Genomic DNA, 27967 nt, shown 5'->3' with positions numbered 1-27967 from the left:
AATTCCTGACAGGTATGTGCATTTCCTTGCATAGTCCAGGTCTCTAGAGCCAGGACAACTGTCTAATTTGGATGGCAGACCGGAATGACTGATGCTACACTCACTACCTAAGGATGACAAAAGGATTACAACACCAAGGACAACAAGTTACACTCACTGACCCTGCATGGTGGCGCACAACTGATACCCAGTACCAGATAATGCGTTAGGAGCAACTGAAAGAAAAGGAACTTGGGAAGACAACTGTCAATGCTTGCGATGAAAATTATGCAAGTGAATGGCAGGCAGGAAGGAGATATCCAGCACAAGGAACTATGATGGAGTAAACACAGGTATCAATGTACCTCTTGCCTATCACTAGGTGAAAAAAACCCGACTCACTAGGGGGTGGGTATGTGTGCATGTGTGGAAACGGATAAGCTGTATTTGTAAGAACAGGCATTTAACAGCCAGACATCTGATACACTCCAGGGGACTGTTTCCTGAAACCAAGAGTTCTACTAATTACCAGAAATGCTCAAAGTTATGAAACATCAGAACTAGCTATTGTTAATATAAAAATCCTTGAGCTTGACAGCTTGTTCATACAAACAAATCAGTTGCTCATCTGATGCAGAGAAAACCAGTAGAGTTTAGGAAAAGACTACCAAAACATTGTGAAATTCTGGAAACCCAAGCATTGCCTAATACAGAATTACATTTGCCTAGCTAGACATCTGTCTGCCACAAAGTATTTTAAGTGGGCTTCAGGATTTCATTGCTGTATTTTATATGCTTACTGAGATTACCCGAACACTGGTAGAATGTCCCCTAGCCACCATCAGGCTTCAACAGCACTACATCCATTTGGATAACTGCTGCATAGCGTTTATTTTCTTATACCAGAAAAAGCCTGGGAAACTTCCTAAATAACCTAAAGCTATTAAAAAAGAGAGGTCATTTAGTACAGACTCTATCTAGGAGTATGAGTCTTTGTGAACAGTACTGGAAGACCAATATATTTAAAAGAATGTCACCTTCAAGGCAAGTGTACAGGGACTCAAAAGATGATTCCCAAGGAGCAGACAAATCCCACAGCAGCCCTGGTTCAGAGATGAGGAGATATACCCAGAACAACGCCTTCAGGAATCTATGAGTAGTAAGATGCAATAACAAAGAGGACAGCATAGATAATTGATTTTACCATCCAAAGCCTTCACCTTGCTGCTCCAAGCAGTACCTCCAAGATGATTGTGGTTGATGCATCAGAGAACAAAAATCTGATTGACATATACATTCATCTAGCAACAGAACCCGGTGCGGCTTTGTCCGAACTGAGGTACCCTGTCTGAGACTACCTGAATGTGGTGAACTGCTACCTAATGAACTGCCATCAGCCTAATGATATAAAACTAGGGGATTTCAAATTCAGCATGACCTGACTGAGCAAGGACATAAACAATCAATTTGACCAGCCAGAACAGACTATGGGCCCTGGAAGTTGTCTTCTCAAGACCATGCAGCTCAAGCTCAAAGAGACAAGTGGACGGTTTGCTGAGGACTTGTTAGCCAACATGTTCTGGGACAAAACCATATCAAAGATCTCTGAAGCTGCTGAAGCAGAGGCTGATTTCAGTCATAAGACACCTGCAAGCTTCAGGGCCAGGGGCATGCTATGCAAAAAGTTCTAGAGCTTAACTGGTGTTCATACTTAATTTTGACTCTCATATATGCAGAAAAAAATGAAAATATGCAGAAAAACTGAAAGCTCTTGCTGGTGGCATGAAGCTGAAAACAGGCATTCACAGTGAAAGCATCAAAAATTTAACATCAAATGACAACCACACAACAAGGAGTATCCAGCAGGGGAGCGTACAAATTTAACAGAGCTGAAATGAACTGAAGTGACGTTGGACCCTGGCTCTACTGTACTTTACACCAAATGAGAAGACGGGAAGATCTAGAGTGCGCTCTTTGTTTATAATGCAAAGGAACTTTGCAATCTTGAAAAATTAATACTACATTAATATACTTACTGTGGACTCTTGGTAGCACTCCAAACAATACATATCAGTACAGCTTAATCATTGATATGAACAGATACAATCTCTTAGGATCGTTTATAAGCTAAAATTACACTATGACTGCATTTACCCAACTCTGTGGTCAGGGACAGCTGTCAGAAATTTGTAGATCGCCTCTTGCTTAATTGTTTCATGGCATCTCCCTTGCAAGTGATTTGCAGCCAAAGAGAGTAAACTATAAACCTGGAAGAGCCAAAATGAATTAATTATTATTCAAACTCAGAATTCAAACTCAAAATGCATAAATAAATACACAGGAGTAAGACTACAAAGAGTTCTACTATAAATTACTACTTGCAGGGAACATGAAACATCTGCCGCTTCTCTAAAGCTTACAACTACAACGAGGAGTTAAGACTAAGCCCGCAGAGTTTATCAAGAGCATTTCTGAATTAACCAAATTCCAGCACAACGGCGAACTGATGCAGAGCAAAACAGTGTATATAAGGGAGTCTAAAAAAGCTAGCATCTGTCACCATAGAAGCAGCAATACACCAACATACTCATTTTTGCAGTTTGTAGACAAGAGTTCTACATACACAAGGGAATAAGTTGTCTAAAAAGCATGAGGCTTGGGACTATTTTAATGTCTCCATTTCCAGTGCATATATGGACCCAACATGTAGCAATTTACAACTGACAATCCAAGTTAACTATATCTGACAGACAGGGATTCTTTCAACAGATTAAAGAAGCAAGCCTTCTGCCAGACATCACTACACATCAGTGATGGATTCCAGAAACTGAACTGCCCCTGTGTGAGTTCTGAGATAGTTACTAGAAAACCCAGCAAAACAAGTAGAACCTTAATAAACCTAAAGTAATGGTGAAACCACTTTCCTGAAATTCAGGTGACTAGCCAGTTTTATATACATACACAAATAAGCATATAAGTGTGTGTGGTGGGTTGATCTTGTCTGATAAATAAGCCCCTACCCAGTCACTCACTCACTCTCCCCCAGCAGGATGGGGAGAATCGGAAGGGTAAAAGTGAGAAAAAATTCATGGGTTGAGATACATACAGTTCAAAATTTGAAGGGAAAAAAACCAAACCAAAAACATAAGTGACACAAAGGCAATCACTCGTGACCTCCCACCAGTAGACCAATGCCCAGCCTGTCTCCAAGCAATGGCTACTTCAGAAAAACTTCCCTGACAATTTTATTGCTGAGCATGATGTTACATGGTATGGAGTATCCTCTGGATCAGTTGAGGTCAGCTGTCCTGGCTGTGCACCCTCCCAACCTCTTGCTCAGCCCCAGCCTACTTGCTGGGTGTTGGGGGCAGAGTGAGGAACAGAGAAGGCCTTGACGCTGCACAAGCACTGCTCAGCAATAGCTAATATACTGGTGTGTTATTAACACAGTTTTGGTCACAAACCTAAAATACAGCACCATGCAGGCTGTTAGGATGAAAAATAACTCTATCCCAGCCAAAAACATGTAAGAAAAATATCATCCTTCCCAGGTACAGTGTCTGCAGACATAGTCTATATGACAACCCAAGGGGCTGTCAACAGCCTGAAGAGCAAACCCCCAAGCTGGAAGAAGCTCATGACCATTAAATATCTTAATACCATCTGCAAGACTTTGCAGTAACTGTGTGAAAGTTAGCGCTTCACAGGTCAAGAGGCAAGACCCACCTCTCAAGTGTAAGGAGCCTGTATTCCCTCCATGTCAGACAAAGTCATGTTATGAGATCATATGGCCGTAGCCTGCTGAACAAGTAATTTATCAAAGCCAGAAAGCATTTGTAGCCCCTTTCAGTAACCTGAGCTAACAGATCACCAAGCCGCAGACACTGATCTTGCTAGTCTACACTGACAGCTTTGTGAATAGTTATCATTTTTTCTCCTGCCTAGCCAAGAAAGAAAGAAAGAAAGAAAAAGAAAGAAAGAGAAACTGTAAAGCGAATTGCATTTCACATACATTTTTGAATAGCCAATGCAAAACCTCACATCATTGCTAAGAGCAACTCAAAGCAAAATACACAGAAATCTGGTCTGATTGATCCACTATGCATCATTCGGTAACAGCAGTAAACAGATTGATTTTAGGAGAATATATGTTGACTTCAGCAGATCTGACCAATTTACACCTTCTTAAATTTTACCTTTTTTTTGGTTTTGTTTTTTAAGAATTTTACACCTTCTTCCCTCCTGAGAATGGACTTTGAAGATGGCCAGTGCCAACTTCCCCCTTTTTAGCTTTACTCTTTTCACTTCCAAATTCAATCAGAAGCTATACACTGCAAATCAGTTTGATATCCACATTTGCTCGCACACTTCAGCAGACAGGAAAAAAAAAATAATTTTTTTTTTTACTTCTCATATCAACATTACTAACATGAATAATCCCTTGTTCTGTAATCCACATCTGAAGTCAAGGATTGTGAAAAAAACCCACCTGTTCCCGAAACATTATGGCACTTAAAGGCCTGTGAAAAGTTGGGTTATAGCAGAAAATAGTCTATACAGATGTAATAGCACAAGTATTCAACTAGCTGCTATAATTTAGTTAATAAAGTAACACTTCTACAGAAAATTATACAATTAATGAATGAATTTTTGAGGCAAAACACAGAATTTGCATTTCAAAGAGAAATAAAATTAAATACCTCTAAATGTTTATTGATTTTTGCTAGCTCTGCTGCTGTCTTCTCATCCTTAGTCTGCAGATTTTTGTCAGCTCCCAGCTCAAGCAACTTAAAAATTACACTTTTATGTCCATGCTCTGCTGCCCATATTAATGCCTGCAAAGAACAACTTTGTTTTACCAAGTTTAAAGGAGAAAAAAAGAACCGAGGTTCAATCAATAATGCAACCTTCACAAGTTCTTACATGGCAGAATATGAAGACAAAGACAGGTAATGGAAAACAATCTCAAAGTGGTGTTAAAGCAGAAAAATACACCAGTGAGTATTTCTGAGGAAGTTGTACTAAGAAACAAGTTTGTGGGTTCTTGCTTTAAAATGTTTATCATTAATTACAACACACAGAACTAAATCACTTACTGAATATCCATTTTCATCTTGGGCGTTAAGGTGCGATCCATGAGCAACAAGAAGAGCAACAACCTGAGGATAGCCTTTTCTAGCTGCATACATAAGCGGAGTCATTTGTCTCCTGAAAGAAAAGGGGATGGGAGAAAAAAAAAATATTTAAAGATTTCCAACTGTATTATCAAGTAGAACACCTCAATTCTGTAAATATTCTCTGTTCTATAGAAGAACAAAGCAGAAGATGAAAGCCCACCACATTCACGCTTCAGCACAAGAGTCAACTTAACAGAAAGTACAGAATTCAGCAACTCATTTATGTCCAGTTAGTAATTTTTAAATATTTTAAGAGTTGGCATTTATTTCCTGATTGAAATTAAGTCAAGAAGTCAACTGTTGTCCTTCGCAAGAAGGAAACTCAGAAGAAACTAAATAAGTTTCTTATAGGAGTTTAGAATACAGATTTATAATGGGAGGGGAAAAAAAAATAAAATCAATCTTTTACTGCCTCCAAATTCAAGTAGTACATTAAAACACAAATAATCTTAACACATCCCAGCTATTAAACACTTGGTATGTTAGCTTGGTGATTAAACCATTTCTGGTTTGGTTCTGAACTACATAAAACCAGTTTTTAAAGACGATCCCTCCTACTGCTACCACAGACCCAGCAGCAGGCCTCTCATTTAGCACATGGATCAGCTTCATGAGAAGGGAATGGGCATAACTGCACATCACAAGTTTTCACCCTAGTAAAAGCAGAGAGTATTAGCAAATCACCCATTCCCCCCCCCCCCCGCTGCCTCAATTAAGAAAAAAGTGTCAGGGACTTTAATTTTTTTACTTCAAAAATTATTTTTAAAAGACACAGCTTAAGTGACAAATTCTACACACAGTTTAATTTAAATCCAAAGTTCTGAAAAGAAATATGCAGTTTTGCGGAGGGCAAGTTGTAAATCCCAACTGAATATTCTTCCTCTTAAATATGTACATACTTGCAAAACCCTCTCTGGTAAAAACAATGTAAGCAACAGAATCACAGGTCACACTCCTCTTGCCAGTGTGCGCAGGTGCAGTGCAATAGCACAGGGTCCACACGTAGTATCAAACATTCAGACCCCCCCCAGTACGCCTAAGAGGAGTCTTCAGAGAATTACAATACAAATACCATGTTGAAAATCTGAATTTTCCAAGTACTAAAATTAAATGCACATCAAAGTATTTCTGTCCTTTATCCCACTTTTGTTTTCTGTTCCCAGAAGTGTTGACACTTTCTCTTCTCCATCTATTACTATTTCTTACAATTGCTGAAGAAATGAGTATGTACAGACGCCACCTTTTCCATTATTCTGTTTTTTTTATATCACAAAACCATGATGACAACAGCCTATTGATTTTATGCTTCTATTGAGATGCTTACAAGATGGAGCCATTGTGAATTGCTCTAAATTTTTTGAAAGAAAAAAAAAATACCACTCAAACACTTATGTTAGAAAAGTATCTTCCCACATACTGGACACTTATTCTTTGGTAGAATAAGATTGCAGAATTAAAAAAAAATTAAAAAAAATTTTAAAAAATCACTACTGGAGGACAAAGATGCAGAGTTTCTGGTCGCTATGAAGTAATCAGATTTAAGCTAAAACATTTTGATTAAAAATTTCAATTAAACATGTTCAATTAAAATTTATCGTATCTTAAAATGCAGTATTTTTTCCTAAAAAAAACTATCGTGTATTGCTTTTAATGTTAAGCTCTGCAACAAAAATCTGCTGTCAAAAGATTATTCTATCTTATTAGGATATACTTGAGGGGAGGATTGCTTTTTCCAATATTGTTTCTTAATAATAAGTTCAATACTGACCACTAGAGGGACCCTGAAAAGTGTATGTATACTAAAGCAGCTGTCTTAAAACACCGATTTTCTGCCTCCTTCCAGAGTATTGATAGAACTAAGGCTTTGCTCATCTTTCCTTGTTAGCGCTCGTTCACAAAAGGATAATCTTTTGTCTTCTGCAAACACAGTTAAAAGTGCACTGAAAAAATTACAAATACTACAAATTTGAAAGAGCCTTATGATAGGGGGGGAAAAGTCAATTACTTGGAGCTAAGCAAACTGAAAGGTAACCAGGCTGTCAAGACATACAGTCAAATAAGAGAAAGGAACTTGTTAATGAAACGAAAAGACTTGCATCAGTCTATAACTAATTCAATTTAGACCATCAACACTGCAAAAGCAGAAGTTCTGGCTAAACACAAGGAGACATTTTTACCATGGAATACAGTCAATCAGTGGAACTGGTTGCTCAGAGAAGTTTTGTAGTCTCCATCTTTGGCAAGTTTCAAGACCAGATGGCAACCTAGCCCAATGTCATACCGGAGGTGGCTTTAAGGAAGAAGTTGGACTAGAGATCTCCTGAGGTCCCTTCTGACTGGAACTACCCTGTGATCCCATGAAGATTACTATAGAAATAAAGACTCTACAATCTGCCCCTGTAACTTAACAACTAATGGATGAGATAGTAAGACATAGGTATCTATATATAGACATATACATTCAAAGAATGAACAGAAGTTGATTACAACCTAATATTTTGTAGTAACAGAAATCAAACTTTCCTGCCCAATGCAGACACTTACTTCCAATCTTATTTCTATTCAGTGGCAGGTAGCCTTTGACAGGCTTTCCATGCTATCACCTTTAAAATATTTACATCTGACTGCAAAAACAGTCCATTCACACCTGTTTTCATTTTCATTTCTTCTGCTCTCAACCTTTTTTTTTTTGTTTTGAACTTGCACACTGTTACTACCTCACAATTACCTCCTGCTTTTTCAAAGGAAAAATACAGAACAAAAGTCCAGAGGCTACAGAACAGTCTTTTCTCCAAAGGACATCATGTAGTGGTTACAGCTGTACAGAACTGCAGATATGGCATCTGAAATCAAGGCAACAATTCAGTAACATTAAAACCACTGAAAAAGTTTCTCCATTTTTAAGTAAAGCACAATAAGCATGATGTTTAAAAGGTCCACCAACATGAATACGCAATATGTACTTAAAACATTCCATTTTAATGGTCGGGTTTTAATTTCAAAGGCTACAAGCTGTTTCAGGATAGAAACCTACATAGTGCTGCATAGGTGTGTAATTCATTTACATACTGCTATGTATCAGGAGGTACCATTTACCGTCTTGAACACATGCTGCACAGGCACCACCTGAGAAAGCAAGGTCCATTTACACGTAGGTCCACAAGAGGGAGACTAGAGCATTAGGGAAAACAAATCTTGTTTTCCTAACCCTGCAAAGAACCCCGACAAATACAACAACAAGCTTTAAGATGCCAAATCCACTGTTTCTTGATTGAAGAAATGTTGCAAAAGAAATTAAATTTATTAAATGTACATTCTACTGCAATCTAAAAATGTACATAGAAAGCATGGTGATAACCATCCAGACAAAAGATCTGAAGAATCCTTTCATCATTTTTAGGAACCATGCAAACATTCGCATTTCAGCAATCTGGTTTGTAGATCACCTTCTTGTCCAAACACCTGTGAAGTCCTTTTGTAAGGCACAATTTGCCACATGACATTTGCCCATATTGAACACGATACTCAAGTGATAGTCAATAAATAAATAAAAATCTTAAAAGGCATATAAGCAATTGATTAATTAAGCATGACATCCGTTCCAACTATGTTTGCTTTCAGCTATGCAGCACCTAAATAAAAAGCAAGGAATTCTTCACTGGTCTCATGCAAATGAAGGTTGGCTGTTTTTATTTTTTTGTTTTATCTTTAGGTCTCCCTGCTCTTATGTCAAGGCTAGAGAAAAGGACAAAACCAAGAGGTTTTTCAGTGTTCAGGGCCATCCAAAACTTTGTATGTGACATCTACATAAAGATACAACAAGAGGTTCTTACAGGCTCACTTCACCTTCATCCTATCAAAAAAATGGGGCAAAACATAACCACAAGAGAACAAGCTGAGTAGAACATCCTAAAAGCTGCCATGTGGAGCCTCCTCTCCCCTGGATATCCCCCCCAGGATAACCAGTGCCAGAATAAAACCAGGTGATACAGTGATAGCTAGCTATCTCACCAAAAGATGTCCCAGGTGCCTGTCATCACTAAGCTAAATCTGTGGTGCAGAATTCACCACACCTGACAAAAGCACATTCTTATGTTGGGGATCACACTCTCAAGCAAGACAAAGTTTATCTTCCTGGAAAATTTCAGAAGACGGAGGAGAAGCAGAGAAGATATCTTCCATCTAGACACAGGTTTTCTTCCTCTGGGGAGATGGCTATGGAAAACTCTGTATTTCAGGTTGGTGAGACAATTCTATGATCCTAAGTATAAGCTGTATGTAAAGTCTCATAACTGGATATATGTTTTGTTAACTGACCAGTGTATCACTAATATTAGAAAAAAATACAGCAGGTAGAAAACAATTTAACCTTACGAGCTTAGTCTCGTTCTTTTCTTATTGAGATCCCAAAGCAAGGAATTGATGCTACAAGACACTAATATTTTCAGTCTATTGATCTGCAAACTGAACACTGCTTCAGATAACCAAGAAGCATCTTCAGAAACTTTTGGAGCCAGTTTCACCACACCAGTGTCATATGTTAAGCTTGGAACTGAGAAACTAAGTGGTAAGAGTGTGTCCACAGCCAACAGAAGGAAAGCTATTTGCCCATTTTCTGGCTTATTGGGGTTTTAAGTGATAAGGTGGTAAACCCTATACAACAAGTAGTATTGGAAGGACATACTTTAGTGTACTGTGAGCTGCAAGATACTTCTTTCAGGCACTATCTGCTGCAGCAAGAGAGAAGAGTCCTCTGTCTTCTTGAAGCAGAACTTGTTAGGAGAATGGAACATAGAGCTCTAGTAAGAAAGTGAGGCTGGTAAAGGTGACAGCCTAGTTTCAGGTTCCCTAGTTTTAGACTTCAATTCAGATTGCTGGTTCTTGTACCTTTCTGCTTATGAACTCTGTCTACATGATTGTTTTAAAATTAAAAAAAGCCTTCTGTGTAAGTACTACATCACACAGAGACGGGATGGTAGACAGCTACAAAGTTATCTTCATATGACTAGAAAAGTACAAAGGATGTGATTATAAAAGGGATTAGCATAAAAATTAACAATGTGGATGGCAGCACTCTATGCTATGACATTCCCAATTATCCTACCCTGTCCTCCTACATCCTTACTCCATTACATTTTTACAAGCATGCTGGTTTAACTTAAAACACACAGACTTTGATGTAAACTAGAAAAAGAAGAGAGTCATCCACATAATTAGAAACTTCTCGGACTGTTTTCAACTTTACTTTCAAAGTGGGGGTAAAGTCTACAGTCTTTAAAAATAATTTTCTAAGTGATTTCTAATCAATCTGAATATCTAGATTTAGAAATCAGCACATACATGTGAAATTTACTCCACCTTTCTGATGAAAGGGCAGTTCTCTGTCATGTAAAAAACCCAAACCAATTCTATGCAAATAATCCATGATCAGGGTAAACTAGTGGCAGTGACAGGAAGTTTAATATACTTGTGATAGAATGTTGCTGATATAATGCTAATGGGTTTCAGTGCAGGTTTTGTTTCTGTTTTACACAAAGACTGTTCAGATGACATTCCAAGACACCACAGTACATTTTCAGAATGCCACTGTTAAAAATAGCACCTAATGTTGCTGCTGTCCCCAAGTATTTTACACCTTTGCCCAGAAACTGTGATCAATAGTTGTAAGCCTGTCAGTGCCATGGTACAGTCAATACTAGCTGGGAAAAGTACAATCATCTACTTCAGCGTCTAGTCTCCTTCCCCCTACCAAAAGATGTGATGAACAAGACTCAACACTTATGTTCAAAAGCCACTCTTCCAAACTCACATATTTACCATGCTTTTGACTTCTCCCTAACTCAAATAAGAGGAAGGAAGAGATGTATGGACATAGCCCAGATGAACACAGTACTTTGGTAAATGTAATTTTGCATCTGATTTTTTATATTTAGTCCCTCTGTCCTGATGTTCCACCAACATAATAAAAAAAGTCTTTCTGTCCTGAGTTTATGGTGCTAGAATAAAAAACTCTCTGAAAGGCATGAAGCATAACAGAGCATAGCATCACAGGTATTTTTCACTCTGAAGAGGATTAAAGATCATGACTAAATCATTATTAAATTCCCTGATTTTCTTGCCCCAACCATAAAAGGCACTGTAGTGCATTAATGTTTCCCAGGCTATTTACCTTTACTGAAATGTACTGTTTGTCATTTGGCGTGGTTAACTATCACACAATGATAATGTCAAGGTCTTTGAAATTATTATGCGGCAGCGCAGACTTACTATCTTATCAGTAGCAATAAGTATCTTGCTAAAATTGAGGTGTTACACAACTGCTTTATTCTGACTATGCAACCTGAAGAGAGACCTACCTTGTGAACTGGGGAATACTATGATGAAAATTCCCCCCTTCCATTATCATCTTCTCAAGCGGGCAAAATAGACCAAAACTTACATCCTGAAACCACTTTTGATACTCCTCAAAACTGCTCTGAATATAAGTGAACATACATAGGCAACTTAATACCACACCTGAGCAATGATTATATTTTCATGTATAGGCATTCGTGTACATGACAGTATGCTTCAAGCTTAACTTTTAATCTGTACAATGACTAAAGACAGACAGAAGGTCTCGTTCTTACAATACTGATCCTAAAAGAAAAAAAATAATCAAAGACTTTCTGAAGACTTTTCTTCAAATATACACAAAATTCATAACCATTTCAGAGCAGAAACACTTGATCGTTGACCAGGACTCAATTGTGTCAGAAATTTTAACAGCGAGGGGAAAAAATCTACACAAACAAAATCAAACCTCCACATATCCCATACAGAAGAAGAGACAAAGAGCTTACACCAAAATAAAGGTTTCAGTCCTTCACCTATTTGTACCTTCTCCTAACAAAGAGCTATTAGCATGAAACTTCAACTCAGAGCACTCTCCTTACCTGCAAAGCCATTAGGTTTCTTTTACTCTACTTTATGTAAACACGAACTTGGAGGATGTCATCACTAAAATCCGTATTCACTAAACAACCTATAACTAAATTACTGCTGCTAGGATTATATGTTATCAGTTGGTCATGCCTTTTCCTTCTGCCTAAAACAAAATCACAGCTTAACATTAATAAAACCAGTGTATCTTCAAGAAAGAACTGCAAGTTAAACATTTTTTTTTTTAAAAAAAGACTGCTTAAATATTTTGAGGCCTTACAAAAGGATAAAGTATATAGGTTATGTTTTGGAGCAAGAAAGAGGTGAATGATACAAGATAAGCAGAACAAATTTGTCAAGGTAGCATTGACTTAAATGAAGTGCTCAGGACATAGTATCTCTACAAAGACTACACAGAACAGGTCTTACAATGCGTTCTTGTTTCACCTAGCCATTACCTTACTTCTTGTTCGTCTTTCAAAACTCCTCAGTTAGCACTTATGCTTTGATAAACTACATTCTCATCAACAAAACTGTTTTTACAACCATCAGTACTCAGTTCCCAATTCTGATTTAGCAAAAATATCAGAAGTCACTCTACTGAATACTTTCTCCTCAGTACTCTATCCTATTGCAAAGAAACCATCAACCTGCCCATTCCTAAATCCATTTCTTTCTTAGACTGCATTTCAAAAACCAGTTTATTTCTCACTAGTCCTTCTCCGTTCCACATACACTTTACCAATTGGACAAAAAAAATTGCAAGTTTCTGTGTATCACCTCCTGATGACATGAAATAAAAAAAGCCTACTGGCTGCCCTGACAGCACAACAGAGAAAGGATAAATACCAAACTCCACCTTACATGAAAATTAAATATTCTGCTTTGCATTCACACACATTCCAGTTGTTTGTGGACAAAAGCGAAGCTTAAAATCATTCCGGTTCTTAAGTGCTGAGATAGCCAAATAATGGCTTATTGGTTAAGCCATTGGTTAAGAACCTTAGTTCTTAACACCTGTGGTAAGCTGATCACACAGGAAGTACTCTCACAATAACCTCAACCCACTGACAGTTCTGATGCCCTCCTACAGAACATCCTGCTCACTCTAATGAAACGGGTGAAGTGGGACTGCAGTGCCACAGAGGGGTCTGTTTTGATCCCTTATCTTCACAGAAGCTGTCTGCATTTCATCCTTCTGTTTCAGAACACAGTGGAAGAAGCCCACGAGAAGCAGCAGCTGCTGCCTGAGCAGTTCTAATGACAGTGGTATGCACAGATGTCACATACTGGAAAGGAATAAAGGCAGCACGAAGATTTTTGAAAAATCCAGACCTTGTCATCAAACTTCTACTTTTGTTTGGTACAAATACGACATTTCTAATTGTCACAATTCACCTTTTCATTTGAGAAAGACTACCATTGCAACAGTGAAAGAGACACAACTGGATACTGTATCCAACATATGCAAGCATAACTCATATAAACAAAGAGATAGCAAATAAATATTTGTATATAAAGACTAACTACGCATGTTCTAAGTTTATAAATAAAGTTTTGCCCTTAAAATTCCCATCTTTTGTGTCAGAATACAAACTTCTTTTTTTCCCCCCAAAGTTTAGCCAAAGGCCTTTCCAAATGTAAACCTGCAGCTTTGCACTCTGGTTTACGTTTCCAAACACCCAGGACAAAGTTTAATAATGCAAAGACTTCCCCCATTTTTTAAATCAGGATGTTTATCCTAATTACCAGCTATCTGATGGCAACAATATGTAATTATTTCAGAATCTGTAGCTTTCTCTTCTTTCATGAACAATGTTTAGCCTCTCTGATAAGAATAAATGAATGGCATTTAAATTTGGTACCAGACATCAGTGGTACTTCAGCACAACCATGTTTCCTTCTTGTCTACCAGTACAATGCTCACAGCGAGGTTCAGGGACCAGAGTAATTGAATTCTACTAATGAGAACCAACAGGCCTCCAATTCTGTTCTTTTCAAAAGGCTACACAGTCCATGTATCTCGGGTAATGTGGTGAAAGAGCTGTGGTATAAAAAAAAATAATTTCAGTTAGCTGAAAACCAAGCAGTTTCAGTTTGACCCAAACAATATCTTTTTTTTTTTTTTTTTCCAACAGAGGCAGGACAGTTTATCTCGGGAAAAAAAGAATTTTTCTTTTGGATGCAAACTGAAACACTGCATCAGACTATGCAACTACACACATCTCACAATGCACTGCTTCAGACTGCTGAGACACAAAATGGTAATTCAAGAAACAAGCTGTTACTTGTTTTTAAAAGGACATTAAATCTCTTTTTAATCTGGATTATTCCAGATTGCACTGGAATAAACGTATTTTATTTACACAAAAGTTTTCTTTTTTGATAGGAGGCTGTCTGTGAAAGGAATATTGCTAGATACCCACAAAAGAAGGCCATGAATTTAAATAAAGAGTTAACTGATTTAACTTACATCCTTATACAGAAGGAGCAATATGATTTGGGAAAGGTAGAGGACATATTTCTTGCCCTTATACTGCAGTCAACTGAAGTATTAAGATTAGTTTTTATCTTAAATATATATCTTGTTCAGCTGAGGAACATACTTAAATTTGATAAAACTGATCATAGTCTTATTTATTCAGATGAATGATTGTACTAGGAGAAATAAATATCTGGACACTGATCTTACCTTATACAGACAGCAGCAAAATTACAAAAAGCTAATGAAGTATACACCATTTTAACCAACAACAGCTAAGTTTATTAAGAAGTCTCTGTATATTAGTATTAAATTTTACGCTGTATCCACAGACATGGATTTTTTTGGTACCTGCAAGTAACGTTAGGGTCAGCATTCCTTGATAGAAGCAGTTCTACAGTCTTCAAGATGTTTTCCTCTGAAGCATGCGCAGTACATGCTGCCATCAGCACAGTGTACTTATCTGTTTTGAAACTTGCAGTTAGAGAATTACATATGTAAATATCACGCTACACTTGCATGATACACTTTACATTTGCTAGAGTTGTTATTAAGTTCTGATACTCTTAAGATATTCAGAAAATTATAAGAAACTTGGTTTCCTTCCAATTCCAACTAGAATTATCAGGTAAGATAAAGGCATCTGACAAGATACTCAGAAAGATGAGAGTGAACGGCAGCAGTAAAGCATCTACTCCTACTCAAGTTTAGGATACTTCTTAGGTACCCCCCAAAAAAATCTCAAATCTTGTTCCACACCAGTAGATTCACTCCCTGTTCCTCCCCACTTCTCCCCAAAATACAGTCAAGGGAAGTAACAGCTCACAGGAAGTTAGCTGCAACCTATAAAAAAAGTGCATGAAATGTATTATAAACACATAGCAACATCAATTTTATGGAGAACAGAGACTAGTACAAAGGACAGTTGAAGTACAAAGGCTGTATTATAGGGCTTAAGGAGAAGGAAGTAAGTTTACTAAACTAGATTACTATGGTGCAGTAGTGGCAGGAAGAGAATTACAAGTATGTTTTTAGATGTGGATTTAAAGAACATCTACACAGTCCATAAAGATTCCTCGGGAGGAACCAGGGTATTTGCTCCAGCTCTGAAGCCAGCTGGGTGTTCCATGCCACCTTTGCTCAGAAATCAGGCTGTACACCCTTGCTGTTTGCCCACAGAACAGGCTGATCTCCTTTCCCATGGTTCTCCTAGAGAGATGTGGGAAGCATCACACCTCAAGGACCTTAGCAAGTTGGTTGGCCCTAGAGTCAATTAGAAGACTGCCACTTGAATAACTACCCATTTTGCTTATTGCACAAACTTGCTCACAAGTTCAAACATGCCTTTAACAATTTGTTTTAACAAGGATAATTTTAGCTGTACATACTTCAGACCATACCATGAAGTGTTACAACATATTTTCTAGCTTTCTTGTAGAAATTTTAAGACCCTGTATAAACTAACACCTTTATTCTTCAACTGAGGTTAGATTTCTATTATACTTAAACATTGGAAGTTTTTTTATGTACTTCATCCCCCTCTGCTCTACTTTATTTCTTACCACTTCTTGTCCCCCACCCCCCAACCAAAGACCTTAGTTTCGTGTATAAATTCATCTGTTTTTTTAATATACCATCTTCTAAGTTTCAACTACCTCATGTACAATTTCTAACACACATAAATCAGTATGTTAAATGAAAAATTAGGTTTCAGAGAGTCACTTAAACTCCTGAACAGTAACATTTCAGTAAACTACTTGATACACTGACAGATTTTTACTCACAATGTTTAACCTGGTTATCAATAACAACATGGACAGAAAGATGGCAGACTTTGAACACAGGTTAACCTGGGAATGATATTTAGGACAAACCTGTAGTTATACTTGTATTCAGTAATTCATGTAGTGGTAAAGAGTGGGAAATTAATTTCTGTTAGCCTACCTATAACTCATACATGTGAGCAAGAGACAGAGAAGAAACACCTTAGTATTCTCAGGTTTCTCTTTTGCAGAGAAAAACTGGTAAGAGACTGCAAAAAAGATAAAAAAACCCAGAAGTGACAGTGAATTTACTGCTCAAAGATGCTGCATTTTGATCCCACCACATAGTGAATGCTACATAAGTTCCTTGTTCTTCAGGACTACCTAAAATTAAGTAACCGCTTAAAAAGAATGACAGTAATTAACACTATAGCTACTATTAGGATTATAAGCAGTATAGGATAATTAGTATATGATCGCTTATGTGATTGCTTGCTGATGTAAAAAAAGCAGGACTGGTGACATTTAGTACCGCTTTAGGACGGTATGCCTTTACTGAACACATGTGGCCTGACCTGAATCAAAGACTTGCAAGACTGTTCCTGGCCAGACAATACTCTGCTGCGCATATGCCCTAGCTACTGTTTCCCTACACAGACTAACAGGGAAACAAGATGAGAAACCTGATCCTAGCAAGGTGCCACTTAGGGCAAACACAGTTGGTCACACACTAAAAAAATGCCATGCATGTTGGTTAACTGGTCAGCCGAAACTGCTGCCCATAGCAGTTTCTGCCCCATTTATAGCTCTCTACAGCCATAAACAAGAACAGGTATGAGTTGTAGGCAGCCACATGGAAGTTCTCTGAGGCTGATGAAACAAGGACAGTAATTCGAAGGCATGACTGCTTTTGGTGCAGGAAATCTACTCTAATCTCATACTCTGATCAGCTGCTAAGACTTTCGAGAAAATTTTCAGAGCCAGATTTGTACCATCTGCATTTCAGTTTACTACTATTACAAATACTGGCAAGCTACTGGAAACACGATCACTGTTTTTATGTACTTGGCGATATCATGTGTTGCATCAGTTTCTTCTGTACTGCAATGCTTTTTCTTGAACTTGGATAAATCTTCCAACACAATGAAAGAGAAAGAAAATCATGTTTATGGTTAAGTAGGAAAAAGTTATTATTAAGCCATAAAAATTGACAGAGGAACTGATATTTCTTAGAAGCTCCACTGAACTCTTGCAGAAAAAGGTGATCTAGCAACACACTGAAGAACAGTTTTCACTTAATAGAAAAATTGTGCTCTAGTTTTAGAGAAGTCCACATTAGTTTCCCACAAACTCAAAAGCTGTTCCCGTTTTTGGGGATTCTAGCTGGTTTCTGCATGTACATAATTCATAACAGGATGAAACAAAGGACGTTTTAACTCTACAGCTTTATCCAAGTTAATAAGTATTTCCAAACATCCTTTTTAAAAAAGTACTTGGGGATTAAGAGGTAGGGAGGAAAAGACAGAGTGAAAGAAAAAGAAAACCCATCAACTGATTCCAGATCAGTTCCAAGAACACAATTTTTACTTTAAAACTACTACTTTTACTTCAAAACTGTGAAAGCCAGGCTAGGTCCCGGTTCTGTTGTGAACTTTGATTTTTTTCCCCTATGTATGTAAAAAAGAATAGGACAATGTCTGGTACTGACCATTACTGGCCAATATTTTTCATTCACATCTTACCTATTTCAAAACATGCATTAGCACCTCTGTCCAGAAGAAGACGCACTACTGCGAAATCAGCCACACTGGCAGCACACATCAGGGGAGTCCAACCAAACTGAAAGCTAGATTCTATGCTTATACCTGTCAAAATTTAAGATACTAAAATTATAAAACTGCACCACAATAAACATTCATTTTATAAACCTTACTTTTAATATGTATCACTACAAATGTTACACACCATTTGTGTTTTTTAGTCCTAGGGAGAGAAGTCTCTTATACCATTTTCATTTTTTTAATACACTTATACCTAGAATACCAGAAAATAGCTTTTAGAACTGACACCAAGGAATCCAAGAAGTTAAGTACCACAGAAAGACTACATTAAAAAGAAGGTAACTAATAAATTTAGCTGCAAAAATAATTTCAGAGAATTGCACAGAATCTCTGTTTTCTCCACTTATGTGCAACAGCTTTCATCAATCAAAATGAAAAATTTTGATTCTTCCTAAGCCAAGCGGACTGCTTTGGAAGCAACTTGCTTGTCAGGATATTAAGGTCATATTGAGTAGGGTCTTCCTGCTTCACAACTCCTTGTCTTCTTGCAAGACAGTTAACTTGCAGACACCACTTCTGCGTTCAGTACCAACAAAATATTGTATCAACAGAAAGAAGAAATAGAAGATTATGCAATATTCAGTCACAATCACCAGATTTGTTTGTTGATCTTTATAATAGCCTTATCTTCCTTTGTGGCTAGAAGTAAGATTGACAGACAGTCCTCCCAAGTTCACCAAAAGCCAAGTATCAGACTGAGATACTGATCTGACAACTTTCAAATAAAAACCTCTAAATATTTTTGCAGTAAGGGGAATCATCTTTCCTTCAATCCTTCCTCAAATATTACTTCCTGTATAACAGTTTCCATCATTTGGTTCCATACTAGTCCAACAGTGATTACGGATAATCAAAAATACTCCTCTAAAAGAGACAGCTCTGAAAAAAAAACCCAAGACTGTCCTAAGAAATTTGTGACACTCGAGCTACATGCATACCTTTTCATGCAAAATGTGTATTTACTTTCCCTGCCTTGGTAGTTTGTCAAAGATGTGCTCTGTGTAGCAGCATAAAGCCGTTAAAGCTGAGAGTAACAGGTCACTGCTCTGGGATTGATTCTTCAACTGTTTAACATCTCTGGAGTTGAAGTGAGCAGTAAAGTGGCAACATTCAATGAAAGCCAGGTGTTGAAGCACTCTAACACCTGCAAGCTACTAAATTTATGATCAAATCTCCTTAGTAATTCATACATACTAGCTTCATCCTTAATGTCACAGCACGCCAGTCTGTCTACAACATAAAAAACATTTCATTAAAGCCCACTGCCAAGTTCTACAACGGGAGCCAGCAAGCATCCCTTAGCAGTCACACCTGAACTTCCTTGTAGATGAGTCACTTCAAGAATTCAGAAAGCCTGATATCCAACAGCCCACTGAAGTAACACTAGTAGGAAAGGAACACCAGAAAGCTGGCACTCTGTCAGCCTTAAGAAGTCCCTTTTCCTCTTAAGAAAAGCAGTCCATGTAACTAGAGCTCCCATCTACAGCTTTTTATTTTAATACATATCTGAACAATAGTGATAAAAGATCTGCTTGGCAGGCATACAGAAACTTATTAAAACTCTTGAGAAGGCAGGTTCCTCACCGTTTTCTTTACATGCATAGCAGACAGTATCTGCCACGATGCCAGTGATTTTTCTAAGTTTTAAAAGGTCTTTTTGGCAATGAAATGTCAAAGCTGTGTTACAGCTTGTTCGTCCTGCACGGTCTCCTCCATCTTTGTAGTAACTGCCTTGAAGTACCACACAGTGTGAAAGTCATAATGCAAACCAGCTAGAATCTCAGAGGAAGACAAAGAAAGGACTGAAACAGCAACAGTCATGTTGCTTCTCGGCTGCATGGCTAGTTATAGGAGCTGCTGACCGAACCAGAAATGCCACACATTGGTTACTACTCAGACTCTCTCATGAGCTGTTCTTGAACTAAGCAACGTTAGTTTAGCATTTAAAATCACCCTCAAGAAGTTCTGCAAGGCAACAGTGAAACACAGAAAGATTTTTTTTAGTGAAAAGTCAGGCTAGATCCAACAGCCAGAGGCTGCTGCAGCTCCATTTCCCCAAGTCCAACCAGTATTGATGCTGTTTACTCCCAGCAGGCACGCACATACGCCACCAGCCATGCCAATCAACACAGACAGCACCAATGGCCTAGTCTTGCTCCCCTTTGGGAAAGATGTATCTCCTTCAGCTGCTGTCATCACAGACACATGGGCCTCTGACCCCTGGTCCCACTCCTGTGCCCGGCACATAGAATCATAGAATCATAGGGTTGGAAGGGACCTCTGGAGATCATCTAGTCCAACCCCCCTGCCAGAGCAGGGTCACCTAGAGCAGGTTACACAGGAACATGTCCAGGCGGGTTTTGAATGCCTCCAGAGTTGGAGACTCCACCACCTCTCTGGGCAGCCTGTTCCAGTGCTCTGTCACCCTCAGGGTAAAGAAGTTCCTCCTCATGTTTAGGTGGAACTTCCTATGTTCAAGTTTGTGCCCATTGCCTCTTGTCCTGTCCCCGGGCACCACTGAAAAGAGCCTGGCCCCATCCTCCTGACACCCACCCTTTAAGTATTTATAAGCATTGATAAGGTCACCCCTCAGCCATCTTTTTTCCAGACGGCTCCTTTTTTTCCAGACGGCATCCTTTCACTCACTCCAGTCTCTATAGTCGCTGGCACCCAGGCACAAGGGCCCTATGACAGCCCCGGGCGTCCCTTCCTCTGAGTCCGTAATTTGGGTTCCTGCCTGCCCTTGGGCCTCTCTGATCCTCTGGGCTTGTAGAGTTGGGCCTGTGATGGGCTGATGGCTTCCATGACAGGCCTGGGAGCAGCTGGGCCAGGGTATCACTTGGGCTCCCCCACCTGCCATTACCTCTCTGTGTTCCTTTCTAGGCATGAGCAGAGGATCTTTTCAGTCACATAACCTCACAAATTATGTCTAGGAGGTAAAGCAGTTACAACACTCTTTCTTACAACCCAAGTAACAGATAAATACCCTCCTCTCTAACCAGGAATGGGGAGAAATACATTCTGGCCCCAGTCGAGCTCTACAGCAGAAACTGTAAGAACCATGTGAAGACAAAGAATGGCAAACGAAGAACTATGTTCTTTCTGTGATTACTACAGTTTCTCTGGTCTGCCAGATATTTTGTTGACTGTGGCTAATAATAGCTATGGTAAAAAGGCTGGTTTTATACATAAAAATTCAAAAAGATTAACAAGACAATGCCCGAAGAGCTATGACCAACCTCTACAGAGAGCTTTTTATACTAAATAATTCCACATTTGACACCAAAAAAAACTGAGATCTTGAAAGATTTTCATTTAGTTAGCTCTTAGTATTAGAATTCATTCACATTCAGACACAATTTATCTGAAGGGAAAGTTCTAAAAGGCTTGATTCTAGAATTCTCTCCAATAAAAGTATTGATTTCTTTTAAGTCTGTCACCGCTATGTGCTGTGGTTCCACTCCAAAGCTCCAAAGCTGAGTTACGTCAGAGCTGCTGATGTCTCCCACTGCTGGGCCAGCCATGGTTCTCATCTGACTCAGGGTCCAGAGTCCTAAACTGGCTGAAAAATTATTCACACACACTCCACTCCCATAGTTTACTACTGCTTTAATTCCCTGAACTGGCTCACAAAAAATAAGATGGGCTCCAGCACTTGTGCAAATATAGGAGTGGAACAGACTGCTGAATGAAAACAGGAATGAGGATTTGACTGTAGCCATAGCTTTGATCAGCCTAAACTGTCATGAGGTCATAACTTTTAATTCCATTTGAGGAAAACTAACATATGAATTATATGGTGTTAAGTATTTTACTCGCAAAACCAGACCAAAATGCCCAAGTCATCTTTGAACCTGCTACTTACTTGCATTACCTTTTGTGACAGGTACTTCAGAAACTTAGTTCTTAGTATGTTGCCATTTTATAGGAGGCGTAGGAGAAGACATTTTGCTTGTCCGTCTCCTAAAGGAGCTCTGTAAAACTGCCTCGGCGCCAAAGATTTTTAAAGCAATGGCTAAGCAAGTCAGAAGACAACATGTTCTTGCTCTCCCTGAAAGAATCGCCCCAACTGTTGCTAGGAAATCCACTCCCAACACAAATCCTGAGTTTGGTTGAGTGCTGGTAGCGAGCCTCCTACAAGCTCTACTGAACATACACTAAAGGCAACTTTGGAGGCAAAGATTTAATCTGAGTGAGCACCAATCCTCTGAAAGACAATGTTACATTTCTTTACAAACACCTCCCTATTAGAGAGGCATTGTGTTCTACTGCTCTGCAGGACAGTACTGGATGGGTCAAAATTTACCGTTAATCTTATTTTCAGGAAACAATAGATTCTCTTGTTATACTGCCTTGTGCATTTCAGGAGACAGGACACTAGACTACAGGAATCTTCGGTCTGACTTTACACTTTTACAGATACCTGTCATCTTCCAACAGCACAGAACTGCTCATTATGTAGCAGCCATCAATGCAGAAAGTGAACTACTGCTGTTTGACTGAAATACAAGCAATTAAAAATGGATGGCTGTAACAAAACAATCAAGCAATCACTAAGACATCACTAAAAACTCTACCTATAAATAAGAACATATTTTCTGAAAGCAAGACAGAAGATGTATTTTGCTCAGTATTATACCTCTGTGTTTTAGCCTGTGCAATACTTTTTACTTAATTTAAAAAGAAAACCATTCCCCACTGTGGTGAGAAACAGTCTTCTTCCTCTAGAAGGGCAAGTAATGACATTGTTTTAAAACTCAGAAAAATCTATTGCTAACTAGGAAACGACTTTCTTCCAGCCATAAGACAGATTTTCTTCAGAGAACATGCTCTTGGCTACTATATTCTACTTGCTTGCTGAAGCAGAACTCCCTGACAATTATCACTAGGCAGGTTAAGTCAGTTATGCAGCTTTTGATTGCCTTGGATGCTTCAGTAAGTGATCCAATTCTCCTAATGTTGAATAACAGAAACACATTACAGACAAATACTGAGTAACAGAACAGGGAGAAAGGCTTTTAGTGTTAAGACAAACTACTTTTTAGTGAAAAATGCCACATAAACCCTATTAGACCTTTAAGAATCACAAAATCTTTGTCCAGCTGATGTTGCCAGGACAGCAGTATTACACAGGGCACATACCAGAAACTTAACAGTGCTGTGAGAAAAGACCAAAAAAAAAAAAAAAGGGGGGGGAGCACTAAAATAAAAAAATCCAGCCTCCCCTTCCTGCCCCCACCCCAGCAACCTTCAACACCAAAGACCACCCACTGAATTCACACTCTCAATTTAAACCACCTCGAATTCAGTGTTTGTAATTTATATTTTCAGGTTAAAAATGCATCTGAAAACAAAGAAACACCTTATTTCATAGTTCACACATTATAGTTTTCTCAATTTTCAGGGCTCCTGATTGATGAAAGAAATATAAATTATAAGGAATTTGCTGGAATACCAAATGCTGAGTCATTGAAAAAGTAATTTCATCTTATTTTATAAGAGTTTATATCCTGTATTGGAAACACTCACATATTCCTACGTGCACTTGACACATTATTTTGAAACAAGAAACTTCAAAGCTTTAGAATTCTTGCCAAGTTCAATTACAAATATTAACCTTCATAACTGACTTTTCCTCACCAGAATTTAAGAGTTCTTCAATTAATGACACATCACCACGAAACAGAGCCTTCTTTAATGCTTCATTCTTGTCCGCCTGCAACATTTGATCCAACTGCTAGACAAGCAAAGAAAAGTTAAGTCAAAACCTGGTAACTGTTCCAAGGTAAAAGCTACAGCTTGATTTCAGTATAAAAGCATTAATGATCTCTGTAAGGACAAAGCAGAGGAGGAGGAGGGCAGGAGGAGCATAGTAAAACTTTCCTTCTTCCATCTTAGTAGATCCGCTTAGGGTCTACTGTAATACCTAAGTTTTAAAATTAACTTTTCAGAAAGGTTCCATTCTCTGAAAATATAAGTATGTTCTTTCTCAACAGACCTGCTATCCTCCTACACTGCTCTCAGTTTTTCTTAATGGTAGCTGATTTCAGTTAAGATTCTTTTTCATCAAATGCAGCTGAAGATTGCTGCTGGCATTATCTAGATTACACAAACCACTTACACACACCAATAAGTGGAATACTATTCCCCAGTTTCTTTGCAGACAGAAGTGGGTATGTAAAGAGAAGCAATTTTGTAAGTTTCAAAGTCATAAAATAAGAACTCAGAATTATATATTTTTCCCCAGCACATTGTAGTCCATCTTTCCAATAACTTTTGTATAGATTTTAATAGTTATTGTCTAGTGAACCAAAGGTAAGCAACAGTCAATATAACAATTTAGCCCTATTTTTGTTCTACTTAGCCAACAATTTCCAAATAACGCATATCCTTGGAATGGAACCTCAATTTAACAATCAAGGCCCCTGAAAAACTGCCTATAACCTTTAGCAAGACTACTGTCTCCCATTAGAAGAAAAGCCTCTTTATAGCATGGACACAACCAAAAATGATCCAGAAAGTCTTATTAAAAGGAACAGGATGCAGCATTTCAAACGTTTGCCATCTCTACCTATGATTCTCTACTGCAAGTATTCAGTTACTTCCATTTTCCAATTCCAGCCATGAGACAAACTAACGGCAACAAAGCCGTTCAGAATCTCCCTCTGCCTCACACTATCAGACGCCTCACACCTATTAGATGCAATAAAACCACTGGAATCTTCATGGGAGCAAGAAACAGTCTCAGAGATTTAAGATATAAATCAGCTTTACAGCCCTCCAGCCACTTTCAAATTTGTTCTCATGCTGAGGTAGGGACTGGGGTCCGTTATTGAGGGGGAGAAAAATCTTTTAAATAAACATTGAGGTTTTATGTGAGAAGACAATCCCCCAAAATTTAGGTTTTATTTACTGCTGGATTGAAGGTACTACCCGCCAGGAAATAACAGCAAAGAAGGGGCCAGTCGCCGCAGCCCCTTCGGAGGCCGCTCTCCTCAGCGGGGCCGGCCGAGCCCTGCTTCCCTCACCGCGACTTCAGGCCGAGGCCACCTCCCTCACGCTCCCCCGGGCTCGGTGGCGCCGGGAGGCTCAGCCCCACCTGCGGCTCCCGCCGCACGACGCCGACATCCCACCGGTCCTCCTCGCTGTCGCCTTCCTCATCTCCCCCCGCCACGGCGCGGAACGCCCACGGCGCGGCGGCCATGGCGCTGGCAGCTCACGTGCCTCTCCCGCGCGCGCAGTGCGGCGCGGCCGGCGCGAGGGACCGTAACGACCCGCCGCGTGCTGGGGGCGTGGCGCGCGGCCGGCGGCGCCCCTCAGAGCAGGGGAGCGGCGGGGCAGGACGGGTAGACGTTTCGTGGGCACCGATTTCAGGGCTGGACGGCGGTGGGTTGTGAGAGGATTAGGGGGCTGGAATACCTCTCTTATGAAGAAAGGCTGAGGGATTTGGGTCTTTTTTAGTCAGGAAAAAAGGCGACTGAGGGGGGATCTTATCAACGCTTATAAGTATTTAAAGGGTGGGTGTCGGGAGAATGGGGCCAGGCACTTTTCAGTGGTGCCCAGTGACAGGACAAGAGGTAATGGGCACAAACTTGAACATAGGAAGTTCCAGTTAAACATGAGGAGGAACTTCTTTCCTTTGAGGGTGGCAGAGCACTGGAACGGGCTGCCCAGAGAGGTGATGGAGTCTCCGTCTCTGGAGACATTCAAAACCGACCTGGATGCGTTCCTGTGCAGCCTGCTCTAGGTGACCCTGGTCTGGCTGGCGGGTTGGACTAGATGATGTCCAGAGGTCCCTTCCAACCCCTAGCATTCTGTGATTCTGTGAGAGGAAGAGGGTCACCTGGCCCATGCTGGTGGTGACGCTACAGCGTCAGGTAAAAGAAGGAGGTGAAGGGTTTTGAGTCTACAGGAAGCTGACATGGCTTACTGGTGGCTCAGTGGTTTTGTGGGGGGTGAGGTAACGTAGCAGGGCTTTGTATGAAGTTGTCTCTCTAAATCCATGACTGGTAAATTTGTTTATGGTAAAAAATAAGGTTTTCTCTCAGATTTCTGTCATCATTAATACACCTAACCCAATAGCAGTCAGTTACACTACTTATGTGTGTGTACGTGCACTGTTACCAAAGTAACCACTGTTACAAAAGCCCATGGTGGTGGCACTTGTGTGGGGAAGGTTGAACAGCAGCTGTGCATAAGCCAAACTTTCACCCTGCTCCCTCCCACCTGGGATTACTTTCAGAATTGTGGTTGGATTTCATGGATAATGTCCACATGGATAATCATCCATTGCAAGGTTCACATGCAACTCTCTGAAGAACAGATGGGGTACAACATTCTACATTTCATCCACAGGCAAAACTGGTCTTTGAGCGCAGTGCAGACCATGCCCCACTCTGAAATGAATTTGGCCTTCCACTGAACGAAAGGGAACAGCAGGGAAAAAGTCTGGTCTTGGAGAAGAGGCAGGTGTTAGTATGAAATGGTGAGTGTCGTCCTTGAGCCCATGATGGCGTAAAAGTAATTTTTGGGAAATTGTTTGGGAAGAGCTGTGCTTAGAACATACTAAGTGCTATAAAAATGGCACTTATTAAAAAAACCATGTGGTCTGCATATTTCAGTTGTGCACCCCTGATGTTTTTAACAGCAGTTTTTTTCTGGATTTTAGTTGCTTGTCTGTAAATTATGACAACCTGTTTGCATAGAAGTATTGTGAAACTCAGGTTATTAACAATGAGGAACTCTGGTATAGAGCTAGCTGAACAATTTAAATGAACTCCCATGAAAGAAACTTCCAGTTCTGGAAACTTGATAGAAATGCAAAAACCTTTCCTTTCACACAGCCTCCCTAGAACAAAAGATGCTAAAATTGAGTCGACTGTAATACATACCTTTATATAAATGCTTAGCTTTATGTGCTTATTTTGGTTTTACCTGCCTATACTAGAAGTCTGTTTAAATTAGTTTAGTAATGAAGATATAACGTTTACTGGATGTAATAATTAAAAAAAATTGTAGCCATGTCAGTTCTTATAAAATTGTAACTTCTATTCTCAGAGTTTTCAGTTTTCTGATCACTGGCCTGAAGATTTCTTGTCACTTTCTGCCCTCAGAGGAAAAGTAGAATTTATGGCATTGTCATCTAGCTTCTTTGTATCTATACGAGCCTACCAGTCCTCAACATTCTAGTCTCCATATCCAGGATCAAGCTTCCATAATATTCTTTGTTTGGCTTAGCCATGTTACAGAACATGGGCTCGCTGGTAGAATTAGAATCTAGAACTAGAATCCCTAGCTGCTGAACTCTAAAGACTTTTTACAACTGACCTGATGGAGTGCAAGAGAGTTGTTTCTAACTGGTGATGCTACTATCTATAGATTCCTTACTTTTAATACACTACAGATTATTTACTATTTGACAATTGTGATTTCTTTGTCCTGGTTCAGGTTTCAAAGTTTGAGATTGGTTGGTTGTTTTTTTCTTTCTTCCCTTTCCTCTGTGCACCATCTCATGCACAATTTAAAATGTCACAGCAGACACTTCATGTGCAACCTGCATGCTGCTGCTTTGTTTAAAGGCCACCTCTCTTTAAAAAGGTCACCTTCAGTAACAGGCCTGCTAGTCCCTAGTACTACAAAACAAACCCCCTCTCAAAAATACAGCACAGAAGAGCTTTGCAGCCAGTGTACCTGATAGCTGTTTCAAATGTGAACATGCTGATCATGCAGAAGTTGATAGCAAGTGATCTCTCTGTGTGTGTTTGCTTGGAACTGTAAATCTGACATTATTGTTGATGTGGACTC

The 27967-nt window shown here is 39.3% G+C and overlaps 1 protein-coding gene across 2 annotated transcripts in view; it reads right to left on the bottom strand.

The window, feature by feature from the left end:
* The window catches only part of ASZ1 (ankyrin repeat, SAM and basic leucine zipper domain containing 1), a 42307-nt gene extending 16914 nt beyond the window's left edge, over positions 1-25393 (bottom strand). The window contains exons 1-7 of one of the 2 annotated variants that reach the window (XR_012585226.1): positions 25192-25360; positions 23804-23900; positions 18065-18187; positions 14911-15022; positions 5076-5187; positions 4680-4814; positions 2134-2246 (exon numbers count right to left, since the gene is read on the bottom strand). Coding sequence is in view for 1 of the 2 variants with exons in the window: in XM_074572635.1 (XP_074428736.1) it covers positions 2134-2246; positions 4680-4814; positions 5076-5187; positions 14911-15022; positions 18065-18187; positions 23804-23900; positions 25263-25367 (797 nt within the window). In the remaining variant the exon portion in view is untranslated. Of the gene's footprint in view, positions 1-2133; positions 2247-4679; positions 4815-5075; positions 5188-14910; positions 15023-18064; positions 18188-23803; positions 23901-25191 lie in introns of both variants that reach the window. The other variant, XM_074572635.1, reaches the window with a different exon arrangement.
* Between the last annotated feature and the right edge of the window lie 2574 nt (positions 25394-27967).

Source organism: Larus michahellis, chromosome 1 (genome assembly GCF_964199755.1).
Source record: "Larus michahellis chromosome 1, bLarMic1.1, whole genome shotgun sequence".
Classification (NCBI taxonomy): Eukaryota; Metazoa; Chordata; class Aves; order Charadriiformes; family Laridae; genus Larus; species Larus michahellis.
Note: the sequence above shows the minus strand (reverse complement) of the source record. Positions and strands in the feature narration are given on the sequence as shown.